General features: G+C 45.7%; 1 protein-coding gene and 1 long non-coding RNA gene across 4 annotated transcripts in view; one reads left to right on the forward strand and one right to left on the reverse strand.

Annotated features, from left to right (window-relative positions):
* Window positions 1-1,722: 1,722 nt before the first annotated feature.
* The window catches only part of LOC116510765 (ryncolin-3-like), a 33,798-nt gene continuing 10,065 nt past the window's right edge, over window positions 1,723-25,455 (reverse strand). Inside the window, exons 1-8 of one of the 3 annotated variants that reach the window (XM_032220440.1) lie at window positions 22,930-22,972; window positions 16,648-16,785; window positions 15,965-16,027; window positions 15,663-15,698; window positions 3,919-4,052; window positions 3,343-3,472; window positions 2,817-2,951; window positions 1,723-2,072 (exon numbers count right to left, since the gene is read on the reverse strand). In XM_032220440.1, coding sequence (XP_032076331.1) covers window positions 1,825-2,072; window positions 2,817-2,951; window positions 3,343-3,472; window positions 3,919-4,052; window positions 15,663-15,698; window positions 15,965-16,027; window positions 16,648-16,785; window positions 22,930-22,957 — 912 coding nt within the window. In that variant the 5' untranslated portion in view covers window positions 22,958-22,972 and the 3' untranslated portion in view covers window positions 1,723-1,824. Of the gene's footprint in view, window positions 2,073-2,816; window positions 2,952-3,342; window positions 3,473-3,918; window positions 4,053-15,662; window positions 15,699-15,964; window positions 16,028-16,647; window positions 16,789-22,929; window positions 22,973-25,455 lie in introns of those variants that run through there. The other 2 variants (XM_032220425.1, XM_032220416.1) reach the window with 2 other exon arrangements.
* LOC116510821 overlaps window positions 24,470-25,455 on the forward strand; it is a 72,114-nt gene continuing 71,128 nt past the window's right edge. Inside the window, exon 1 of the long non-coding RNA XR_004255671.1 lies at window positions 24,470-24,532. This is a non-coding gene — a long non-coding RNA (uncharacterized LOC116510821). The remainder of the gene's footprint in view (window positions 24,533-25,455) is intronic.

A 25,455-nucleotide genomic window follows, 5' to 3' on the forward strand; every position in this document is an offset into this window, starting at 1 on the left:
TAGTCCTCGACTTACAACCATTTGTTTAGTGATTGTTCGAAGTTACAACAGCACTGAAAAAAGTGATTTATGACCATTTTTCACACTTATGACGGTTACATCATTCCCCAGAGTCATGGGATCAAAATTTAGACGCATGGCAACTGACTCACATTTATGATGTTTGCAGTGTCCTGGAGTCATGTGATCACCTCTGGCGACTTTCTGATAAGCAAAGTCAATGAGGAAGCCAGATTCAGTTTCCAAGCTAATTTAACAACTGTGGGGATTCACTTAGCAACTGTGCAAGAAAGGCAAAACTCACTTAACAAATGTCTCACTTAGCAACAGAAATTTTAAGTTGAGAACTACCGTTATTTTCCTTCTTACTTTAGTAACAACCTATATGCAAATTGGTACTTGGGACAAGGGACATATGGGGGTCTGCGTGGGGAAACACTAGAAATGAACTCCCCCCCCCCCCGGTTTTTAACTTTTAAAGGGTCAGTCAGAGTTGGGTAGACAAAACAAACTTTAATGACAGACTGAATGAATAAATTTCCTTTGCAAACATCATTGCATGCTTTAAAAAGTGTGGAGCTTTCATTGTGCTATCATGGTTGCCAAGTTGACATTTTGATCTGCCTTTGGGACAGACTGAAATGTGCTGTATGTTTTATTAACAATGGTTTGTTATTCACATCCCTATATTGTCCCTCTGATAAGCTAGAAAGGAATTAGGCAGCCCCCTGGCTTAAGTTGTTTTTGCATTCTGCATCACGTCATGTGATATTATTATGCAGTCAGATATTTCGATTGGATTTGCCATTTTATCTGCCTGTTGAGTCCTTCCCAAAGACCTATCATAGGCAGAGATTGATGTTTGATTATGTTCAATATTGTTGCAACATGTAAGCTGTTCCTTTACAATTGGATGGTGGTGATTTTGTCAATGCCAATCAGTGGTGGGTTGCAGGCGGTACGCCCCAGTACAAACGTACCGGATCCTGCCAGGAGCATAGGATAGCGTTCCGGTATGGTGCTCCAGTGGGCTTGCCCGCCCCCCCCTGCTCCTTACCGGTGCTTTATGCTTTTGGTGCTTACCTGCACACGCATGGTGCATATGGTGCCTGCGTGATGCTCTGTGGAGAAGCTGGAGTGTTACGGAGGCTTGTGGAAGGATCATTTGATGCTAGAACGCATGCATGCACCATGCGCCTGCACGGACCCATGCATGTGGGTAACTCCGGGTCGTTTCAACTGTACCAGTTAGAACGGAATCCAGAACCCACCACTGATGCCAATGGTGTTCAAGTGGTGCTACATGAATAAGTACCAAACAGGGGAGGGTCCCTGTACCGGTTGGTACCGCTTTGCTTCACTCACTCACGCATCCGCTGTGCGTTGCTCACATATGCACAGTTGACTGTAATCTAATCTGCGCATGTGCAGAAACATGCCGGCAACAGCAGAAGAGACTGGGGGATCGGTTTGGAGTCTGGGTCACTGCTGATTCTACGACTCAGGCCGAATCACCACAAACAAACCAGGGCAAACTGGGAGCAATCCATCTCTGGTACCAAAGCACTAATTTCTATTCGTACTACCTTTGTTTTCTTTTGCCACAGATGTTCTATTTCTGCTTCCAAAAAATTGGAAAATGAAGAAGGAAAATGGTTTGAACCCAATCCCCATGTACATAAAAAAGGGATCACTACAAGAGAGAACAGTGACACAAATGAGTTGTTTTAACGAATTGCTGCATTTAATTTTTTTTCCAGAAGAGAATAGAGAAGAATAATCATTTTGGGTCATATTGAAAAATCTCTCAAACTGTGGTTTCATTTATTGTGGCCTAATTTTCATATCTGCATACTTGTAAGAATAATAGTACCCTTTTCCGGCAGCCCAGTTGATGCCATCAGCAAAAGAGGTATGTTCCCCTTTGTAATACAGGCCATTCAGGTTGGAAGTGTGGCACTTATGGTACCACCAGGCTCCTTTGAAACTTACGGCACAATTTCCATCATAGATATCATTGTCTCTGTCTTTGGTAGAGAACGGATGGTCCTTTTGTCCGGAGAGAGAATCACCTAAAGGGAGGAAATCACAGGCAAGCACTAAGTTCCTGTCTTCCAGGATTGCAAACCTGCAGGGTATTTCACCAATGAAAAATGTTCCTACACCACTAAGAATTAGAAAGGGATCAAATATAAATGATAGAGGATCTTATTTATATGCATAATTTCCTAGATCCCCTGAGTCTGGGATTGCATTTTGCTCCCTGGACCAGTTAAAGGGCTGCTTCTTCATATTCAACCCCCCCCCCACCCCCAATATATTGTCCCTCTGATTAGATAGAAAGGAATTAGGCTTAAACAGTTTCTGCATTCTGCATCGGGTCATGTGATATTATTATGCAGTCAGATGTTTAGATTGGATTTGGCATTTTTATCCACTGGTTGAGTCCTTCCCAAGGACCTATTATAGGCAGAGATTGATGTTTGTTTGTATTACAATATTGTTGCAACATGTAAATTGTTTCTAACAAATGTGCTTTTACAATTGTCTAGTGGTGATTTTGTCAATGCCAATGGTGTTCAAGTGGTGGTACATGAATAGGTACCAAAGCACTTATTACTTTTGGTAGTACTTTGTTTTCTTTTACCACAGATGTTGTACTTCTGCTTGCACATTTTTGTATTTTGTTATCTTCTCCAGTTTTCTATGAATAAATTTATTTTCCGTCCATCTCACTATTTGAAGTAACTATTTATGTTTGTTCTATTCACTGTAAAAAGGTACTCGAATGCAGAGGCATTTTCTGTATTACTCACCCATGTTGCCATCCAAATAAGAACCCAATATTAATTTGTAATTTTCACTTTCATTTGCAATTTTGAAACTGGAATATATTGCAAAGGTTCTGGAACCATTGAAATCTTCCAGGTCAATCCTCAACTGATGTGTTCCTGCACAACAAAAGAAAGATATTATTAGAGAGTTACTTAAGGTGCAGAAGTCATTGAAAGGAAGCCTGCTAATCATTGTGTAGCCTTTCATTCCCCATGGGCATGATCATGGTGGGATTATGATCCATGTGTCCATCCAAAACCTCTGGTGATCCTCTGAAGTTTCCTTTATCTTTACAAAGTCAATTTTTAAATAATTTTCTATGTACATACAATTGGTTATGTCAGTGAGAGGGGTACCGATCTGCTAGTATTAAAGGGCTGAATCTGGAAAGATTGATACTCATCTTTTCTTAAAAAATAATTCTGATAAAGATAAGCATTATCTGTAGAAAAGGACTTAATGTCTATCAAACTGAGTATCAGGTAGAAGAGTAGATTTTGGGCTTACCAGAACTGGTGAGAAGATGGATCTTATCATTGCCCAGCCAGAATTCTGATCCTTGATTTCCAAATCCTTTCTTGTATGATTCCCAGTCACGGTAGAAATCCACAGACCCATCTTGCCGCCTCTGGAATTGCTGTGGAGAGAAAGGGAGCGATACCTCAGCATCTGCTTGATGGAGAAGCTGCTTTCCTTAATCTCAGGCGATTTCTGAAGTGGTGGGGAGGGCTGCCTTTCAGTCTTGTTTTGCAAATGACCTTGAATAGAACTACGATCCTCTTGTAAGTCATAACGAGGGAGCAACTCCTTGAGACCATCTTTGTGCCTTCTACTGTCTCGGCTCAAATCCCAACAGGGCACTTGGGAGTCTTGTACAGCTTTCGGGCTGTAACTTCTCTGCCACTCATCTCTTCAGATGAGAGAAGACTGATGGGTTCCCGAATAGCCGCTATTATTTTATAACAAAGTGGTTTGCATGGTGCCTACTTGTTTAAAAGAGTAATTATAGTAACATGGTTTTTTTTGCTCTTCTGATGCATTCAGGTAACTCTTCCTCCTCCTCCTCCTTGGGCTGCCACTTACCAACCAGCCTCCTCCATCAGTCCCCATGTCACAGAAAACCAGAATCGGGTTTCCCTTGGTTGGGTAGATTGTATACCAGCCAGTCAGGGTCTCCCCACGTTCCAGGAGGTCCTTGCAGTTTCTGGCTTCAGTCTCTAGGGAAAGAATAGGGAGAAGAATTGAGTGGGTCAGTTCAGGCAAAATACATGTCCAGGACTGACGTTGACTTTTGTGGAGAACTCTCAAGTGTGAAATCACTGTAGTCTCAATTGTAGGATTAATGCAATGAACTCATGGAGATCCCTTATAAAAAGCGATTATATAAAGATAAGATGATAATTCTAGGGAGGAAGGAGAATCATAGTAGACATCTTTGGAACTGTTGGGCTTGCTGACTGAGGATGATGGAAGTTGGAGTCTCACTTGCAAATGTTGATACATGCAAACCACAAGTATCATAATGATCCTCAGCCTGTGGTTAATGAGTTTAGTTTTAGTTTAGTTTAGTTTTATTATTATTTATAGGCCGCCCTTTTCCCTGAGGGGACTCAGGGCGGCTTACAAAATATAGGGAGGGGGGTACAAAACAGTAAACATAAAACGATACATAAGTAAAAATAGTACACAACATTCATTCATCATTCAGGTGGGGACAGATTACGATCTTTATCCCCAGGCCTGACGGGATAGTCAGGTCTTGAGGGCTGTGCGGAAGGTCTGGACGGTGGTGAGGGTACGAATCTCCACGGGGAGATCGTTCCAAAGGGTCGGAGCTACTACTGAAAAGGCTCTCCTCCGTGTGGTTGCCAGTCGACTGACTGGCGGATGGAACTCGGAAGAGGCCTAATCTATGCGATCTAATAGGTCAAAGGAGGTAATTGGCAGGAGGCGGTCTCTCAAGTATGCAGACCCACTACCATGAAGGGCTTTATGGGTGGTAAGTAGGACCTTGAAGCGCACCCGGAGATCAACAGGTAGCCAGCGCAGCTCGCGGAGGATAGGTGTTATGTGGGCGAACCGAGGTGCACCCACAATCACTCGCGCGGCCGCATTCTGGACTAGCTGAAGTCGCCGGATGCTCTTCAAGGGCAGCCCCATGTAGAGCACGTTGCAGTATTCCAGCCTAGAGGTCACAAGGGCCCGAGTGACTGTTGTGAGAGCCTCCCGGTTCAGGTAGGGTCGCAACTGGTGCACCAGGCGAACCTGGGCAAATGCCCCCCTGGTCACAGCCGTCAGATGATGGTCGAAGGTCAGCTGTGGGTCCAGGAGGACTCCCAAGTTGCGAACCCTGTCTGAGGGGTATAGAGTTTGACCCCCCAGCCTGAGTGATGGAATACTAGCCGAATTATTGGGAGGGAAACACAACAGCCACTCGGTCTTCTCCGGGTTGAGTACAAGCTTCTTAGCCCTCATCCAGTCCCTAACGGCTTCAAGACCCCGGTTCATCACGTCCACCGCTTCATTGAGTTGGCACGGGGCGGACAGATACAACTGGGTATCATCCGCATATTGATGGTATCTTATCCCGTGCCTCCGAATGATCTCGCCCAGCGGTTTCATGTAGATGTTGAATAGTAGGGGGGATAAGACCGAACCCTGCGGCACCCCGTATGTTAGGGGCCTAGGGGTCGATCTCTGCCCCCCAACTAACACCGACTGCGACCTGTCCGAGAGGTAGGAGGAGAACCACTGCAAAACAGTGCCTCCCACCCCCACCTCCCGCAGTCATCGCAGAAGGATACCATGGTCGATGGTATCGAAAGCCGCCGAGAGGTCAAGGAGAACCAGGATGGAGGCATGGCCTCCATCCCTGGCTCTCCAGAGATCATCGGTCAATGCGACCAAAGCGGTTTCTGTGCTGTAACCAGATCTGAAGCCCGACTGGAAGGGGTCAAGGTAACTGGCTTCCTCCAAGGACTGTTGAAGCTGGAAGGCCACCACCTTCTCAACAACCTTCCCTACAAAGGGGAGGTTGGAGACTGGACGATAATTGTTGAGAACAGCTGGATCCAAAGATGGCTTCTTCAGGAGGGGTCTCACCACCGCCGCTTTAAGTGCGGCGGGGAAGTGCCCCTCCCGAAGAGAGGTGGTGACAACCGCCTGGATCCAGCCTCGTGTCACCTCACTGCTGTTGGCGACCAGCCAGGAGGGACACGGGTCCAGTACACAGGTGGAGGCACTCACAGCTCTCATGGCCTTGTCCACGTCCCCAGGGGCAACATCTTGAAACTCAACCCAGGGGTGGTTTACCAATTCATCCTCTTGTGCCTCGGCTGGATCTGCAGAGGTGGAGTCCAAATCCAACCGAAACCGAGCAACTTTGTCCGCTAAGAATTGGACATAATCCTCAGCCCTACCCTGCAAGGGTTCCCCCGTATCCCTCCTATTTAGGAGGGAACAGGTTATCCTAAACAGGGCGGCTGGGCAGGACTCAGCGGACGCAACCAAGGTGGCAATATAAGATCTTTTTGCTGCCCTGAGTGCCCTGATGTACTCCTTGGTGCAAGTTGTTAAGAGTGCTCGGTTCGATTCGGACTTATCGGACCTCCATAGGTGCTCTAGGCGTCTCCTCCGGCGCTTCCTCTCCCGGAGCTCCTCGGTGAACCAAGGAGGCCTCCTGGATCCGCCGCCTCGGAAGGGACGTAGTGGCGCAATCCGGTCAAGGGTCTCCCATGCTGCCGAGTGCCAGGCAGCGACCAGAGTCTCCACCGGACTGTGGGTGAGAGTATCAGGAATAACCCCAAGCTCTGTCTGGAACCTCAGGGGGTCCATAAGTCGCCTGGGGCGGAACCACTTGGTCGGTTACTCCTCCCTACAGTGGGGGTTTGGCATCTGAAAGTCAAGCCTCGGTAGGCAGTGGTCTGACCACGACAGGGGTATGATCTCATTACCCCTCAGACCTAGATCACAAGTCCACTGCTCCGAGAGGAATATGAGATCGAGCATGTGACCCGCTGAGTGGGTTGGGCCCCGGATTACCTGGGTCAAGTCCATGGCCGTCATGGAAGCCATGAACTCCTGCGCCCCATCAGAGTGTTCACTGAGCGAAGGCAAATTGAAGTCCCCCAGGACCATAAGTCTGGGGAACTCAATTGCTAGCTCGGCTACCGACTCGAGGAGCGAGGGGAGGGCTGCTGCAACACTGTTGGGAGGCAGGTACGTTAACAGCAAACCCACTTGACCCTTGAGGTCCAACTTCACCAGCAGGGACTCACACCCGACAAGCTCCGGAGCAGGGATCGTACGAGGTGCTAAAGACTCCCGGATAACCATAGCCACACCCCCACCCCTTCCCTGGGCTCTCGGCTGATGAAGCACCTGAAATCCGTCTGGGCACATCTCTACGAGGGGGACTCCTCCCTCCAGGCCCAGCCAGGTTTCAGTAATACATGCCAGGTCTGCCCTCTCGTCTAAAATTAAGTCCCGGACGAGGGGAGCCTTGTGAACTACAGACCTGGCATTTAGCGACAACAGCCTGAGACCAGGGTCCTGATTACTCGCGCCGTCTGGCCTCGGAGTGGGACTCATAGGGCCAGAAGGAGGGATCTCTGTGACGTAGCGAACCCTCCTTCCCCGGTAATGGCCAGCCCTAAAGTCCCCGCCATATCTGCCCCTCCCTGTTACGACTGTAATGCTCTGGCCCACTCCCGTGTCCGTGGTCCCCCCGACCACCCCAGTGCCCCCCGCATTCCTCGGCAGGTCCTCCGAATCATACATACTCATTCACTCACCCAGGCAGTCCTCACGTAGTAGTTAAAAACACAAAAAATACAACAATAATGGTGATAAAAAGTGGGATCATTCATTCAATTACATACATACCCCTAGCATATCCCATACAAAGTAAGAAGAGAAAGGTAGAGAAAAGGAAGAAAAAGATAGATTGCGCAGCTGTTAGGGTGCGAGTCCAGGCAGAGCCAAGTGGCTCTCAGTAATCGAGATGGTTAGAATAATTACGATAATTAGCGTCCAGTTATGGTCCAGAGAAGGTATACAGGGGCGTAACTCGTGTCCCCCTCTTCTACAGGTCTGAATAGGTCCAAAGAGTCCGGAACAATTGAGGGAAGCAGGGGGCCTTCTTCCACAAGCGCTGTCCCAGATAGAGCCCCAGGGATAATGGCAGGTGGTAGTGTTGATAATGTTCAAAGCCAGATGGGGCTGAGCTAGCGGGTCTGAAAGTCCAAAATCCGCAACCAGAGGTGGCCAGAAGTTATAATGCCACAGTAGGGGGGCGCCAGATGGCAGGTGGAAAACACAGGGAAAAGCCTCACTGCAACAAGGGGGGGCAAAGAGTAGAATGCATCCAGAGGGCCACTTGATCGAGCAGGGGCGAAGGAGGAAGGAGGCAATGCTGGGAGGGAAGTGAGGCTGAATAGTAAAGGGAGCCATCCGGAGGGGCCAATGCAGCGTCAGGAAAAACCGCCCATCCAATCTGCTCAGTCCCCACACTGATTCAGTTCGTTCTCTCTCCCTCCGGAGCAATAGTGGTCTTACGAAGCCCCAATGAGGCAGCTCAATAAGCAAGGTGAAATCGCCTAGGTCGCCGAAAAACGCCACCGTTGCAGCCGATGTGGCGCCGCCCCCCCCCCACCGAATAATGCAGGCAGCTCACGGCACACAGACCACCAAAGTTGTGCAGTCCAGGGTCGCCCAGAAGCGGCCACCCCCGCAAAGGTCTGGGCTGATTCAGTTGGTTCTCTCTCCCTCCGGAGCGATAGTAGTCCCACAAAGCCCCAATGAAGCAGCTCGATAAGCCAGATGAAATCGCCTAGGCCGCCGAAAAACTCCGACGTGACGCCGCCCCCCCCACCGCCGGATAACGCAGGCAGCTCACAGCACACAGACCTCCGAAGTTGTGCAGTCCGGGGTCGCCCAGAAGCGGCGACCCCCGCAAAGGTCTGGGCTCCTCGGGTCCCCTGAATTCCGGACATCCCCGGGACCTTCTTCAAGGCACGAAGTTGTTTAGTTTTTAGGTTTTTTTCAGCATTTGCTCACCTTGTCAGACCGGAGCAGAACGCCTGGGCGCCATTTTTCGGTCTCGCACATGCGCATTCTTACTACTATCCAAAACCCATTCTCAATTTGGCTACTACAAAGTCCGTCATTCCTCTTTCTCTTCATCCAGTAAGCATATGCATCTGAGTAAAATTTAAAACCTGAGGATATATATTTTCTAGAAAGAGATTCTTCATATCTTTCAGCACTGCTATACTTTAAAAATATTATTTTCACTTCAAAATGTTTACCAAGTTATTATCTGGTCTTTCATCGCTTTGTAAGCAATTTTATAGAAGTGTTATTGTTATGATTTGTTGCCCAGCCAGCCAGATTTTGTCCACTGAAGGTCATGGTCACGGAGAATTCATACTTCCTAGATCCTGTGTGAGGACAATATGTACTAGGAAGGATCCATTCTGCCAGAAACTAGGAGGTGAGCCGCACAATGGGAGAAAAGCTGCCCCTCAATTAACCAGGTTCTATGCCATACAAAGTTTTAAAGCATTTTGAAGCCGCTAGCAGCCAATGCCACTCTCATAGCTGTGATCACATAGGCACAATGAGACGGGACGATCACTGCTTGTACCATTCTATTTTGAAAGAACTGTAGTTTCAAGGTAATCTTCAAGGGTAGGTCTATGAAGAATGGTTTAGAGTAGTTTAATCATAAAGTGATCAGGGCATAAGTGATCACCTGCAGGAACTCCTGCTCAAGGAAATGACACACTCCTGTGCAAAGATGCTCATGGCCACAGCTGACACCTAAAAAAAGCTTTGAAGTACTCTTCCCATCACTAACTTGTTGAAGTCCAAAGGTGGGCCGAAACCCAGACCTAGGAAGCCGTTGGATTGGACCATGGAGTGTCAAGTTGCTTTTGTGAAGTTAAAATGACTTTTTGCCGAGGAACCGGTTCTGAAGCACCCGGACATGGACAAACCATTTGTTGTTCAAGCTGATGCCAGCGACGTGGCGGTGGGGGCCGTATTGCTTCAGACCAACGATCAAGGTAAATTACAACATTGCACTTATCTTTGCTGGGGAGGATAGCGGCAGTGAAAATGAACATTTTACCAAAATTTTTATTTCTTTTTCAAATGCTACCTATACTTTAAAAAGATGCGAATCTCTTAGAATGGCAGAAGAGTATCAACAAATTTGTATGGGCTGGAAAGAAGCCGAGGGTAAAGATGAAAATAATGCAAGATGTACGCGAGAGAGGAGGCTTGAAATTACCTAACCTAAAATTATATTATGAGGCAGTGGCCCTATCCGCAATTAGTGATTGGACCCATTTAACCAATGATAGAATACTGAATATCGAGGGACATGATCTGGTATATGGTTGGCATGCTTACTTGTTATTCAACAAAAAATTGGATAAGAACTTTAAAACTCATATCTTAAGAAATGCTTTATTGCGGGTCTGGAAAAAATATCAACATAAACTAAATGAGAAGTTACCCATGTGGGCAATTCCTAGACATGCAATTGAAAATATGAATATAGAACAAAAACACGATAGAACCACTTACAGACAACTTCTCACTTTAGAAAGGGGGGTTCTACAATTAAAATCTTTAGAGGTACTGAAAGAGAAGGTAGTTCAAACATGGCTCCAGTATGGCCAATTACAGGCCAGGTGGAAAATAGACCAAAAAACTGGTTTTGTCAAAGTTGAGGATAATTTGTTTAAACAAATAAGAGATCAAAGCTTAATGCATATAAAGAGGATATATAATGTACTAATACAGATGGATTCGGAAACGGAATTGGTTAAAGATTGTATGATAAAGTGGGCTCAGAATATTGAAGAACCAATAATGCTGGACACGTGGGAAAGAATATGGGTAAGAAATGTGAAATTTTCACAAGCACAAAACTTGAGAGAAAATTTTTATAAGATGTTTTATAGATGGCATTTAGATCCTAAAAAGTTGGCTTCTATGTATCCGAATGTACAGCCTAAATGTTGGAGATGCGGTTCTCTCGATGCTACATATTTTCATATATGGTGTATTTGTTGAAAGGTTAAGGCATTTTGGATAAAAATGTGGTGGATCATGCAAAATATCTTTAAAAGAAGGATAAAATTCACTCCTCAGTTATTTTTACTAGGTATATGTACTGACTTTACAGCGGTAGAGACCAATTTGGTTCTGCACCTAATAACGGCAGCAAGACTGTTGGTGGCGCAATATTGGAAGAAGGAAGACGTGCCTACAACTCAAGAATGGGCATTGAAAGTTACAAACCTAGCCGAGATGGCTAAAATATCGGCATATCTTAAAGACCACTCAAATGAGAGATATAAACGAGACTGGAAAAAATGGATTGACTATACACAAAACAAATATGGGACTAAGAAATTCCAGATAGCCTATGCTTAAGATTAGGAATAAGTTAAATTGCTTAAAGTTTGTGTAACAGCAAGAAGCTGAGTTCAACGTAGAGATCTTATTGACTTTCTTTCTTTCTTTCTTTTTCTTAATCTCCTTTGTTTTAATATATTTTAGACTATGTTTGTTAAAAAGCTACACCGTGTACGGGCTCTGGGAAGTCGGGGGGGAGGGAGGTGGGGTCTTAGGGGGAGGGGGGAGGGGGGAAATATAGTATGTGCTAGATTTTAAAGTAACACGATTGCACTTGTATACTGTTGCTCTTTAATTTTAGTCTAAAAATAGGACAAGCTGAATATATTGATAGATAGTAGAAATACACTGAAGGGAGGAGTAGAGGGAAAGAAGAAAGAGCGGTAGAGAGGGTGGGAGAGAGGATTGGAGGGAGGGCGAGAAGGAAGGGAGGGAGTGTATTGGGAGAGAGGAGTGATAGAGGGGGAGGGGAAGTAGGGTAGAGGGGAATGTTGGAGGTAAGAAGGAAAGTTGGAGGGGGGCGAAAGAAAGGGTGTATGGAGGGTCGAAGTGGTATATTGGGTTTGTATTGTGGGGGGTATTGTTGACAAGAGGGATGGCTGTGTTTATTGTTTAATGTTATATGGCCCCGGTTATGCACAGTATATATGTGACTGTACGAAATAAAATGGAAAATAAAACATATTTACACAGAAAATGACTTTTTGCCGAGGAACCGGTTCTGAAGCACCCGGACATGGACAAACCATTTGTTGTTCAAGCTATGCCAGCGACGTGGCGGTGGGGGCCGTATTGCTTCAGACCAACGATCAAGGTAAATTACAACCTTGTGCATACACCTCTCGCAAACTCACTGACACTGAAAGGCATTGGACCATCTGGGAGAAGGAAGCATTTGCTGTTTGTTGGGTTTTAGCCACATGGCGCCATTTCCTAGAAGGCACTAAGCACCCGTTCGAAGTGTGGACTGACCATAAAAATTTGGAAGCTTTGAGAATTCCCAGGAGACTTTCCCCTAAGCAGATGCGCTGGGCTCAGCATTTCAATCGTTTTAATTTCACCCTGAAGTACATCCGGGGTGTGTGTGTGTGTGAGAACTTCATGGCTGATGCTTTGTCCAGGCTCCCTCAGTACAACTGCTCTAAGCTAAGTGTGATCCAGCCGGTTGTTCCCACATCAAGCCTCGCTGCTCCTGTGGTTACTAGACAACAGGCACGTTCTAAGGTGGAAATGTCCCAGGATTTTCTCTCCAATCTCAAGAATGCCCTTGCTCATGATGATTGGTTCCAGCAGCATAAAAATGAATGCACCATGAGGGATGACTTGCCATGGATTGGGGCGAAACTTTACATCCCTGCCTCTCTTTGTCTGGTGGTTCTCCAACGGGCTCATGATTCCAGGATGGCGGGGCATTTTGGGTTCGTGAAAACGCTGCATCTCGTGAAACAGCAGTTTTGGTGGCCTTCTTTGAAAAAGGACATTGAGCTTTATGTCGCCAGTTGTCCCATTTGTGCTGCCACTAAACGCCCGCCTGGAAAATCGCAGGGTTTGCTCCAGACTGTAGCTCGCCGTCGCCCTGTGGAGGGAGATCTCTATGGACTTCATTGTTGAACTTCCTGAGAGCCAGGGGCACACTGTTATCTGGGTGGTTACCAACTTGTTCTCCAAGCAAGTTCATTTTGTACCTTGCCCCAAGATTCCTTCTGCTAAAGCCCTCGCAACAATGTTCATTTCTCACGTTTACCGTTTACATGGGGTGCCTGATCGCATCATTTCAGATAGGGGTGTACAATTCACCTCGGTGTTCTGGAGGGAATTTCTTAAACGGATTGGCTCCGCCCAGGGCTTATGCTCTGCCCACCACCCTCAGACTAATGGGGCTTGTGAGAGGACTAATTCTGTTCTAGAACAGTATTTATGTTGTTTCATCAACTACCAACAGGTTGATTGGGTGGACTTGTTACCACATGCGGAGGTGGCTTATAACAATTCTGTGCATAGCAGCACTGGTTTCACCTCTTTCCGGGTAGTGTCTGGACAGGATTTTGTTCCTATTCCTGAAGTTCCTCGTGAGCAGCCACAGGTTTCATCTCTCTCTGAGTGGAGTGATCGTCTTCAGCATGTTTGGCCTTTGGCACTTCGGACTTTGGACGCTGCGCATCGCGCACATAAGAAACAGGCAGATAAGAAACGTGCTAGGCCTTCTGATTACAAAGTGGGTGATCAAGTTTATCTGTCCACCAAGTTTCTTCAAACTACCCAGAAATCCAAGAAGTTAGGGCCTAAGTATGTGGGCCCATTTCCTATTGTCAAGGTCATCAATCCTGTGTCGGTTCGCCTGAAGCTGCCTAAACACCTCAACCGTGTCTATCCTGTTTTTCACATTAATCTCATTAAGCCTCTTCGCTTTTCCTCTTTACGCCCGCCAGTGGATCCGCCACCTGCCCCCCTGTTGATTGATGGTGAACAGCATTTTGAGATTCGAGAAATTTTGGACTCTCGCAGACGGCAGAATCATGTTCAATACCTAGTGGCTTGGAAGCATTTTCCCCCGTCTCATGCCGAGTGGGTTCACAAATCGCATGTCCGAGTCCCAGAGCTGATTCGCCAATTCTACTCAGCTTATCCTAACAAGCCTTAGTTTTCCCTTATTTCCTGGCTTTTTCTCTCTCCCCCCGCCTGTTTTTCGCTTTCCGTTTCTTGTTGTTCGTCTGTTTGTTTGTGCTTTGTCGTTTTCCAGGTCGGACGACCTTTTTCCAGAGGAGGGCCGGATGTCAGCCTCTGCTTTGCTGCTGCTTCGGCTGCCATTGAAACGGGGAGGGGGGCATGGTATTTGGGAGGGACTGATTGTTGTGCTGGAGGAAGATTCTGGAGTTTGAACTGTCCACCTTACTGCACATGTGGAGGAGGAGTGTTTCCCGCCAAGGCCAACGGCATTAGCATTCCAGCCTGGTGATGCCTTTCGAAGTTATCTCACACCTGACACTTGGGAGAATTATGATTGGACTGTCCGTGGGGTTCCAAGGGGAGGGGAATGAATTATACAATATATTATTCGCTTTCGTGCCTAAATAATCAGGCTTCGCTTTGCTTCGCTTCTGTTCATTTATAATTAGTAAAAGTACACTTGATTTCTATCAGTGGAGTCTTGTGGTCTTCTTTCCTGATTATCCAATGAAGGAGTGCTGACAGACTCCTGCTGAAGGAAAGGACATATACCTATGCAAAGATGCTCATGGCCACAGCTGCCACCTAACAAAAGCTTTGAAGTAGTTTTAGTAGAACTTTTAGAAACATTCTCCTGATGTTTCCACCTTCCTATTATGTATATTATCTCATGTTGCCCTCTGTATTCTGAATTGTGTCAGTTCAATTGCCATTCCTCTTTATATATGAGGATGTAATCTCTTCTGAAGGATTTTCAACAGTATCTTTTGAATTTCTTCTTATATCTTACTATCTTTTATAGGGTGTATATTCACTAAAATGTTTTTATTTTTTCCCAGACCATGAGAAGTCTCTCATTCTAAGATTAAGAAATGACAGATTCCCACGTTGAATGGAAAGTCTCAGGACTCAATAGCTTTAAATATTTACTGACGTTCTGTAAAGATACATAATATGTGTAATATATTATATATATAATATAGCTTATCAGGTGGCTTAGTAAGTTCTTTTAATTCTAATTGCAGGTAGTTTGGTAGGAAATAATCAAATAGGAAGAAAGAGTCATCAGCTCTTATCATCTGCTTATACTAATTCCACTTGCTTACGTTAATAACTTGTACTGCTTTTATACCTGAATGACTTTCTGTAACAAAGTTCTGGAAATAACAACTTGGTGAGTGTATTGACAATATGAACGCTGTTTAGAAGGATGCAGTTAAAAGAAATATGCTTTTCCAACTTGAATTATTCAGTCCCTTAAATGCCTGACAATACTGTACATTGTATCCATTAAGATAGCGTTAGGGTTAGGATTAGTTCTGGAAGTAACAACTTGGTGAGAGTATTGAGACTATCAACCTTGCTTAGAAATGTAATAGAGTGGAGCTAAAAGAAATATCCTATCCAACATGAATTATTCAGTCAGTTAAGTGACTGATAATACTGTACATTGTATCCATTAAGATAGATAGATTGCTGTGGATGATGGAAATTGTAGTTGGCCCAGATAGGAATGTGCGAGGTCAAAGGTAGTTGATTGGCAGTTTTATAGGCATCTTAGCTTAGTTATAAAAGCCCGGCAGGGCTCAGACTAGCAAAGAAAGCCTTCTGCATTTGATGATTCCAGGTTTCTTGGCCTTCAGCTCCCAAAATCATCCAGCTAGCATCTAAGTGAAAGACTGAAGCAACCCAATTAGGAAGCTTTTGAGAAAGAGGAAGAAAAGGCATACCTTTCGGTGGACAATTGTCTAATCTGCAGGCATCTCCTGTAAGAAAAGAAAAAATAATTTATTGTGCAGTGGGCAAACAGAAAGGTTCATAAGACCCATAGATAAGAATAACCTCTTGTACGCCAGTGTATTGTCCGTTCGGCATAGTGATGGATTGCTATCATGATTTCGTTCTGAATTATAAACAGTTCAACCAAGGAGACCATGAAATAAAGTGTGATCGGTGACATAGAGGTGGGCCAGTGCTTCCCCTTTGATCCAGCTCTTGCACAATCTTTTATCTCAATCAATAGATGTATTACCTTTGTCTCCTTTGTCTCCTTTCGGTCCAGCTTTTCCAGTTATCCCAGCAGATCCTCTTTCACCTGAAGAAGAGAAAGAAGAAGAAGAGGAGGAGAAAGACCAGCTTAAGAGCATCAAAATACATCTTCAACAGACTTTTGAAGCCATGCATTATACTGATGAGAATATTACAGCTTCCAGAGTGGCAAACAATCAAAGGGGGAAGTTGTTTGGATTTTGATGATGGTTTCAAATTTTAGCTCAGGGCTCATAGGAGTCTTGATTTGTATGAAATTATGTTTGATTTGTAGGTTAGTGACCAACAAATCCTTGATAGCATTGTTGATTCTTTTGAAAGGAAGAAGGCTCATGTGCATAAGAACAACTCATATGGGCAAAACGACCTAATCCACCTGTCTTTAAAAAGTTTCCAGAATACCAGAGAACCAAAGAAGTATCTCCTGATTACTTTGCTAAGACATTGATCTTAAGAATCCTTTTCCTGACTGAAAGAACATGCAACTTTCATATCCTATCTAGCATTTGGGAGAGAGAGAATTGCTTCTGTCTCTTTACTAGTGCCTTCTCCTTTTCCAGGCAAACTTTATTAATACAAAGTTTGCTTCCCACTGTTTCAAGGAAAGACAGCAAATAAGCTGCTGTGAATCACCTGGAATGACACCATTAATGGGCTTTTACTCACCTGGGGGCCCCTGAGGACCTTGGTCACCCTTTAGCCCTGGTGATCCGTTTGTTCCTGGCACACCTGGAATTCCAGGTATCCCAGCCTGACCTTGGAGAATAATCTTGTCCGTTCCGCATTGTGTTAGGGCCTTCAGCTCTGGCATAGGAGAAAGAACATAAAAAGGACAGAACATGAAAAATAGAAAAGAAGCAGTATGGTATCCTTATGGAGCAATAGGTTCACATTAAACCAAAATAGCATGAGTGAGGTGCTAGAAAATCAGGGTGGAGCAGAAGGCAAGGTGCTTACGGTGTAAAAGAGACACAAAATGTCTTCCATTCATATTTTCCACACATAAACATTATTTCTGTTCCTGGGCTATTGAAGAATTTGAGAATGAAATTAGGGGGCTGTCCTCCAAGGATTTTTCTCTAAAATAACAGTGCATACTTCTTTAAAAAAAAAGTCCTTGATTTGTTTTCACTCTTCCTTTTTTATCCTTTTTCCTCCCCCCTCCCCATCTTCTTCCTTTAAAATGAGACTGGACTCCTGGCAACTGCAGCTTTCTTGGCAATCTTTCTCAGAAGTGACTTGACCTTACCTTCTTCTTAGAGCTGAGAGAGAGGACTGGTCCAAGGTCAGATGACTTTGTGTTTAAAGTGGAACTAGAGCTCATGTTCTCCCAATTTCTACCTTGATTATTTAACTGCTACACCAAACCAGCTCTCGTCTACACCCTTTATACCATGTGAAACCAGGGGCTTCCACATAAAGCACAGTTCATTAACGTGGCCCTGTCTATATCTAGAAAATGAACTTTATTGTTCTTATTTCTACCTATACAAATATCTATATCTATATCTATATCTATATCTATATCTATATCTATATCTATATCTATATCTATATCTATATCTATATCTATATCTATATCTATATATATATCTATATCTATATCTATATCCATATCCATATCCATATCCATATCCATATCCATATCCATATCCATATCCATATCTATATCATCTATCTCTATCTCTATCTCTATCTCTATCTCTATCTCTATCTCTATCTCTATCTCTATCTCTATCTCTATCTCTATCTCTATCTCTATCTCTATCTCTATCTCTATCTCTATCTCTATCTCTATCTCTATCTCTATCTCTATCTCTATATCTATATCTATATCTATATCTATATCTATATCTATATCTATATCTATATCTATTTCATTTCATTTCATTTTATTATATTTATATGCCGCCCTTTCCCCCCGAAGGGGACTCAAGGTGGCTAACAAATCAAATCAGGGAAGGGGGGGTACCGACAAAAAATAAAAAACAAAACATAACAATGCATAATTTAAAAACACACAACAGTCATACCATTCAAGACGGGGGCAACAGCTCTTTAGCCCCAGGCCTGTCGGAACAGCCAGGTTTTAACGGCTTTGCGGAAGGCCTGGAGGGTGGTGAGGGTTCGAATCTCCACGGGGAGTTCGTTCCAAAGGGTCGGAGCAGCCACAGAGAAGGCTCTCCTCCGGGTAGTCGCCAGTCGACACTGGCCAGCGGATGGAATTCGGAGGAGGCCTAATCTGTGGGATCTAATCGGTCTAGTGGAGGTAATTGGCAGCAGGCGGTCTCTCAAGTACCCAGGTCCAATACCATGAAGGGCTTTATAAGTGACGACTAGTGCCTTGAAGCGTATTTGGAGACCAATAGGCAGCCAGTGCAGCTCACGGAGGATAGGTGTTACGTGGGTGAACCGAGGTGCACCCACGATCGCTTGCGCGGCTGCATTCTGGACAAGCTGAAGTCTCCGAATGCTCTTCAAGGGCTGCCCCATGTAGAGCACGTTGCAGTAGTCTAGTCTAGAGGTCACAAGGGCACGAGTGACTGTTGTGAGGGCCTCCCGGTTCAGGTAGGGACGCAACTGGTGCACCAGGCGAACCTGGGCAAATGCCCCCCTGGTCACAGCTGACAAGTGGTTTTCAAAAGTCAGCTGTGGGTCCAGGAGGACTCCCAAATTGCGAACCCTGTCTGAGGGGTGTACTGTTTGACCCCCCCAGCCTGAGAGATGGAAAACGTGGCCAATTAGTAGGAGGGAAACACACCAGCCACTCGGTCTTATCCGGATTGAGAACAAGCTTGTTAACCCCCATCCAGTCCCTAACAGCCTTGAGGCACTGGCACATCACGTCAACCCCTTCATTGAGTTGGCACGGGGCGGACAGATACAGCTGCGTATCGTCCGCATACTGATGGTATTTTATCCCGTGCTGTCGAATGATCTCACACAGCGGCTTCATGTAGATATTAAAGAGGAGGGGTGACAGGACCGAACCCTGCGGCACCCCATAATTCAGGGGCCTAGGGGTCGATCTCTGCCCTCCGACCAACACCGTCTGCAACCTGTCCGAGAGGTAAGAGGAGAACCACCGTAGGACAGTGCCTCCCACCCCCACCTCCCGCAGTCGTCGCAGAAGGATACCATGGTCGATGGTATCGAAGGCCGCTGAGAGGTCAAGGAGCACTAAGACGGAGGCATAACCTCTATCCCTGGCTCTCCAGAGATCATCGATCAATGCGACCAAAGCGGTTTCCGTGCTGTAGCCAGGCCTAAATCCCGACTGGAAGGGATCTAGATAATCGGTTTCCTCCAAGGACCGCCGGAGCTGAAAGGCCACCACTTTCTCAACAACCTTCCCTACAAAGGGGAGGTTGGAGACTGGATGATAGTTGTTTAACACAGCTGGATCCAAAGATGGCTTCTTCAGAAGGGGTCTCACCACCGCTGCCATTAGAGCGGGGGGAAAGAACCCCTCCTGAAGGGAGGCGGTAACAACCGCCTGGATCCAGCCCCGTGTCACCTCCCTGCTGTTAGCGACCACCCAGGAGGGGCACGGGTCCAGTACATATGTGGAGGCACTTACAGCTCCCATGGCCTTGTCCACGTCCTCAGGGGTAACAGCTTGGAAATCAATCCAGTGATGTCCTTCCAGATTCTCCCCTGGTGCCTTGGCTGGCTCTGCGCAATTGGAGTCCAGGTCCATCCGAGCAACTTTATCCGTGAGGAATTGGACGTAATCCTCAGCTCTGCCTTGCAAAGGATCGCTCGTATCCCTCCTGTTTAGGAGAGAATGGGTTATCCTGAACAAGGCGGCTGGGCACGACTCAGTGGAAGCAATCAGAGAGGCAATGTGTGTCCTTTTTGTCGTCCTAATTGCCCAAAGGTAAGCTGTGATGCTAGATGTTAAAAGCGCTCGGTCTGACTCGGACTTACTGGATCTCCATCGTTGTTCTAGGCGTCTCTTTCGGCGCTTCATCTCCCGGAGTTCCTCGGTAAACCAAGGGGCCCTCCTGGATCCACTGCCTCGGATCGGCCGTAAAGGCGCAATCCGGTTAAGAGCCTCTGTCGCTGTTGAATTCCAGGCAGCAACCAGAGTCTCCGCCGGACTGCGGACGAGGGTATCAGGAATAACTCCAAGCTCCGTCTGAAAGCCTAAAGGGTCCATAAGGCACCTGGGGTGGAACCACCTAATCGGTTCCTCCTCCCTATAGTGGGGGTTTGGTCTCCGAAAGTCAAGCCTCAGTAGGTAGTGGTCCGACCATGACAGGGGCAAGATCTCATTACCCCTCAAACCAAGATCACAACTCCATAGCTCCAAGAGGAATACGAGGTCGAGCATGTGACCCGCCGAGTGAGTCGGGCCCGAATTACTTGGGTCAAGCCCATGGCTGTCATGGAAGCCACGAACTCCTGCGCTCCGTCAGAGTGTTCACCGAGCGAAGGCAGATTGAAATCCCCCAGAACCATAAGCCTGGGGAACTCAATTGCCAGCTCAGCTACTGACTCGAGGAGCGAGGGGAGGGCTGCTGCAACACTGTTGGGAGGCAGGTACGTTAACAGCAAGCCCACTTGACCCTTGAGGTCCAACTTCACCAGCAAGGACTCATACCCGACAAGCTCTGGAGCAGGGATCCTACGAGGTACTAGAGACTCTCGGATAACAATAGCCACACCTCCACCCCCTTCAGTGGGGTCGTGGCTGATGAAGCACTTAAAACCCCTCTGGGCACATCTCTGTGAGGGGGACTCCTCCCTCCGGGCCCAGCCAGGTTTCAGTAATACATGCCAGGTCGGCCCTCTCGTCTAAAATTAGGTCCCGGACGAGGGGAGCCTTGTGAACTACAGACCTGGCATTTAGCAACAGCAGCCTGAGACCAGGGTCCTGATTACTCGTGCCATCTGGCTTTGGAGTGGGATTCATAGGGCCGGAAGGAGGGATCTCTGTAACGTAGCGAGCCCTCCTTCCCCGGTAATGGCCAGCCCTAAAGTCCCCGCCATATCTGCCCCTCCCTGTTAAGACCATGGTGCTCTGGCCCACTCCTGTGTTCGTAATCCCTCCACCCACCCCCATAGCCCCCGTGTTTCCCGACAGGCCCATCGAATCAATCATCCTACGGCTGGGATTAAGCCCAGGCCCCCCTGACACTTCTGCAGAGCAATCAGTGCAGGGGGTACTCGGTTGCAGTCCCAACCTGCTCAAACAACACAGTCACATCACCAATCACTCCCCACTAACAGTTTAAAAACACAAAAGTTACAATAATAATAGGAATTAAAAAAGTGGGCACACCCATCTACAATCATACCATACACACCTCATTCATAAAATGCGGAGAAACTAAAAGTGCGCAGATCTTAAGTGAAACAAACTTAAGGTACTCCGCTTTTCTCCCTTCCTATGGCAATTAAATTGACCAAGATGGTTGAAAACCCAGCCACAATCCACAGATGGTATACAGAGGGGGAGGATAACGTTTCCCCCTCTAGTAAAGCTGAGAAAGATCCCAAAAGTCTGAGAGAGTAAGGTGGAACCGAGAGTCCTCCTACGCACAGATGTTTAAAGGCCCAGCTGGAAAAGGGCCAAATGGCCAACGGGGGAGATAAACTGAGGCTCCCCACTGTCAATAACAGGCAGTAGAAAAAACTCTCCAAGACCACCAAGGGAAAAAGTCCACCCAAACAGGGCTCTGAAGGAGACGATGATAATGTTGATACAAAGGCTGAGTTGCAGAGGGAGGAGGGAGGGGGGGGGGCGTCTGGAAGGGCTATGGCGGCACCTGAATAATTCAGGATGAAAAAGTCTAGCAGCCATCTTAGTCTCGCACCTGTGCATTAAGTTTAAGCCTTTCAGCTCTGACTTAAGTGATGTTAAAGTGCTTAATAGATGATGTTAAAGTGCATGTTAAAGTGATGTTAAAGTGCTAATACAGCCAGCATTTTCCTCTCTGTGCTCTCAATGTTTTCTTCTCAGTCTTCTCAGTCTTTCAGTAAAGCAATCTCTCAGTAAAGCAACCCCTCCTCAGTCAGTTCAAGGAACTCCAGGCGCCTTCCGTATCCTCCAAACCTGGTTAATCTCTTAGTAGGTTCACAGCTGTTCAGCGGCTCGGTGTTAATGTGAGCTCTGGCACTTCCCAGCGTCTCCTGGCGAGTCAGCAAACTGCCCAGCTCCAGGCGGCCACCTCACCCCAGGCAGCCACGGCGCCCTCAGCCCCCCGGGCACGATGGTCTCCAGCAGCTAGCAGCAGCAATTCCAGCCAGGGACCCTGGTAGCCACACCTCCAAGCTGCGCTCCAAGCCGCACTAGCGTTGGCAGCTTCTCTCGGGCCAGGTATCTCTATCTCTATCTCTATCTCTATCTCTATCTCTATCTCTATCTCTATCTCTATCTCTATCTCTATCTCTATCTCTATCTCTATCTCTATCTCTATCTCTATCTCTATCTCTATCTCTATCTCTATCTCTATCTCTATCTATCTATCTCTATATCTATCTATCTATCTATCTATCTATCTATCTATCTATCTATCTCTCTCTCTCTCTCTCTCTCTCTCTCTCTCTCTCTCTCTCTCTCTCTCTCTCTCTCTCTCTCTCTCTCTCTCTCTATGTAACTGTTTAGGTAAATACTTAGGCAAAGATCTTAATCATGTTTTACAGATATCAAAACCACAGCTAATATCTGTTCCACATATACAAAACATCAACTGAAATTTACCTAGTAGCTCAAGATCAATAGTCTGTTTTTATTTATTAAAAAGTAACTTATTGATCTTTAAAAACTATTCTGAAGGTGCTGCTGCTTTGAAAGGATCCTTTCCCTTCAAGAGCATCACAACTCATCAACTTTCTCCAACCTTTAAAAGCCACCAGCACCCTCAGAAAATGTTCAATCTTAATATCTTGTACATGTTATCTTGTACGTGTTTGACCAAACAAACAAGCAAGCAAACTTACTTCCCTGCGGCCAGAATTCCGCCCTCATCTATTTCCTGAGCCATCTCTTTACCTGAAAAACTGCCAGTCTGCAGTGCCTAGGTAGCCGTAGCACTTAAGCTTATATGCCACTTTGTAGTGCTTTACAGAACCCTCTAAGTGATTTACAGAGCCAGCATATTGTCTCCAACAATGTGGGTCCTCATGCTCACAGTAGTTGTGGACAGTCGAAAGAACATGAGGCAAGTATTCCTTTTTTTTACGAATTGGCTTTATTGGGAAACTAAGGACCAACATTCTGCTCCTGCATGTAGGGACCCCACAGAGGTTAAGACCAAGCTGAAAGTTCAGACAGCTGGAACTCACGTGCACATCAAGTGGCTTCAGTGTCCTGGGATCCTCCAGTGCCATAATTTGAGACGTCACCCTCCACCGAAATAGCAACCAGGAAAATCAGGTGGAAACCAGCCCAAGGCTTCATTCTGCCTTGCCAGCTTTCTCTCTGAGTGAGAGGTGTGTGGTATCTTGCCTCTTATATATATATGGCGGTCTTTTGATGATTGCATTAACAGAGAAAACAGGAAGTATTTACATTTTCTGGGTAAAGATAAATAGGCCCATATCTGTTTTGTAATATCTGTTTGTGCAACCTCAGCAGTGTTCACTAAGGAAACAGGGTACTCTTGAATTATGCAATGTTTACCATATTACCGAAGCTTTCCTTATATTGACTAATATGTGCATTGTAGCAACATTGTATCAGAAAAAAAAACCAAAACAAAACAAACACATATTGGTTTAATCACTAATCCTATAAATCCTTGCACTTTTTCTGGTTGGAGAAGTGTCCACATTCATAAGCAACTGATACTGTTGTTTTAAGGATAAGATATTTGCTCTTGGGCTGGTTCTGAAGCATACTTCAGCAACAGAGTAATCAATGCCTGGAGTTCACTACCCGACTCTGTTGTTACATCCTCAAACCCCCATAACTTTAACCTTAAACTGTCTAGTGTGGATCTTGCCCCTTTCCTAAGAGGTCTGTAAGGGGGCATGCATAAGCACACCAGCGTGTCTACTATCCCTGTCCTATTGTCCCTATTATCCTTTTCCTGCGTTCAAGTCTATTTTTATACAGTTTATACCTGTTATCTCGTACATGTTTGACAAAATATATAAATAAATACATACATACAGACATGCTGCAGCACATTCTTATCTTTCTGAAAAGGAATCCCTCAGACAATCTTATCCTGCAAAAGATCCCTCATTAATGATACGTTGACCATATCTGTAGTTCACCAATAGTAAATCACTGATTTTATAAAATTATTTTTTTCAAAAAAAAAAAAAAGCCATTTTTGTGTGTGCCACACTTGCCTGGGTTAGCAATAACAGCCCTAAACCCATGCCTTTAACCTCTGGAGATTGGAGTAAATGTTTGATAGCCTCTTGAATTGAAAGAGAAATCAATCATCCAATGACAGATAAAGTAAACTCAGGTTACTCATGGAAACTATTAACAGTGAAGCTTATTTTTTTTACACATAATGTGCAGGTCAGTCACTAGATAAACCTTTGCAGCTTGAAAAAAAAAGGAGGTCAAAGAAGAGGCTAACAGAAGGTAAGGTGGCTGTGAGGGCGAAAGCATGTGGTTATAAGAAGCTATTTTTAATAGTCAGAGAATCCTGGCAAAATGATATCCCTCAGGTAAGGGTAAGCTGGAAGTGCCTGAACAAGAAGCCTTTTGCCATCACATGGTATTATTTAAGTTCTGTCATCTGCCCTGTAAAAACCTGTTTTGAAAAGCAGCAGAGATATTTTAAAGTAAATAAATACATTTAAAACTGCTAACCAAAGGTAATTTACTTTTGTTTCGGTTGAACATTTCCTGGCTATTTCAGACCATTATTTTGTGTCTCTTAGGCCAACATCAACAATATTCAGGGCTGGTTGGTGGTTAGTGAATGAAAGGATCCCCCTAAACAGCAACTCTTAGACCGCAAGATTAAAAGAAAAACAAAACAATGACAAAAATTATTTTAATTTCAAGTTTCTTGCTGAGAAACTCTCACTTGTGAATCCGAGACTCAAAATGGGAAACTTTCAAGGAATGTTTTGCTCCAAGAGCTTTAAACCAAGCATCACTAGAAGCTGGTTCATGAAGCAATGTGGTCCCCTTGATTCCTGTGATTTGAGTTGTTATTGGCATCTTTTATTTACCTTTTTCTGTCTTTGCAGTGTTGCTGTGTTTTTATTTAGTTAAGAAAAATTCTTTTTCTGCCTCCAGTCTTACATTCCAGATAGGGACTAGAGGTAGTCCTTGATTTACAACCGTTTGTTGCAGGGCTGGGTTTCAACCGGATCGCACCGGTCCCTGCGATCCGGTTGGTCACCGAACCCGGAAGTAAGTAACTTCCGGGAACGGCGAAGCCCCCCCCCGCGCCCGCGCGCGCCCGCACACCCGCGCCCGCTCCTTACCCGGTTTTTTCGAATTTTGCGCTTTCCACGCATGCGCAGAACGCCTGCGCGATCCTCCAGGAGCAG

This window comes from Thamnophis elegans, chromosome 1 (assembly GCF_009769535.1).
Source record: "Thamnophis elegans isolate rThaEle1 chromosome 1, rThaEle1.pri, whole genome shotgun sequence".
NCBI classification, from domain to species: Eukaryota; Metazoa; Chordata; class Lepidosauria; order Squamata; family Colubridae; genus Thamnophis; species Thamnophis elegans.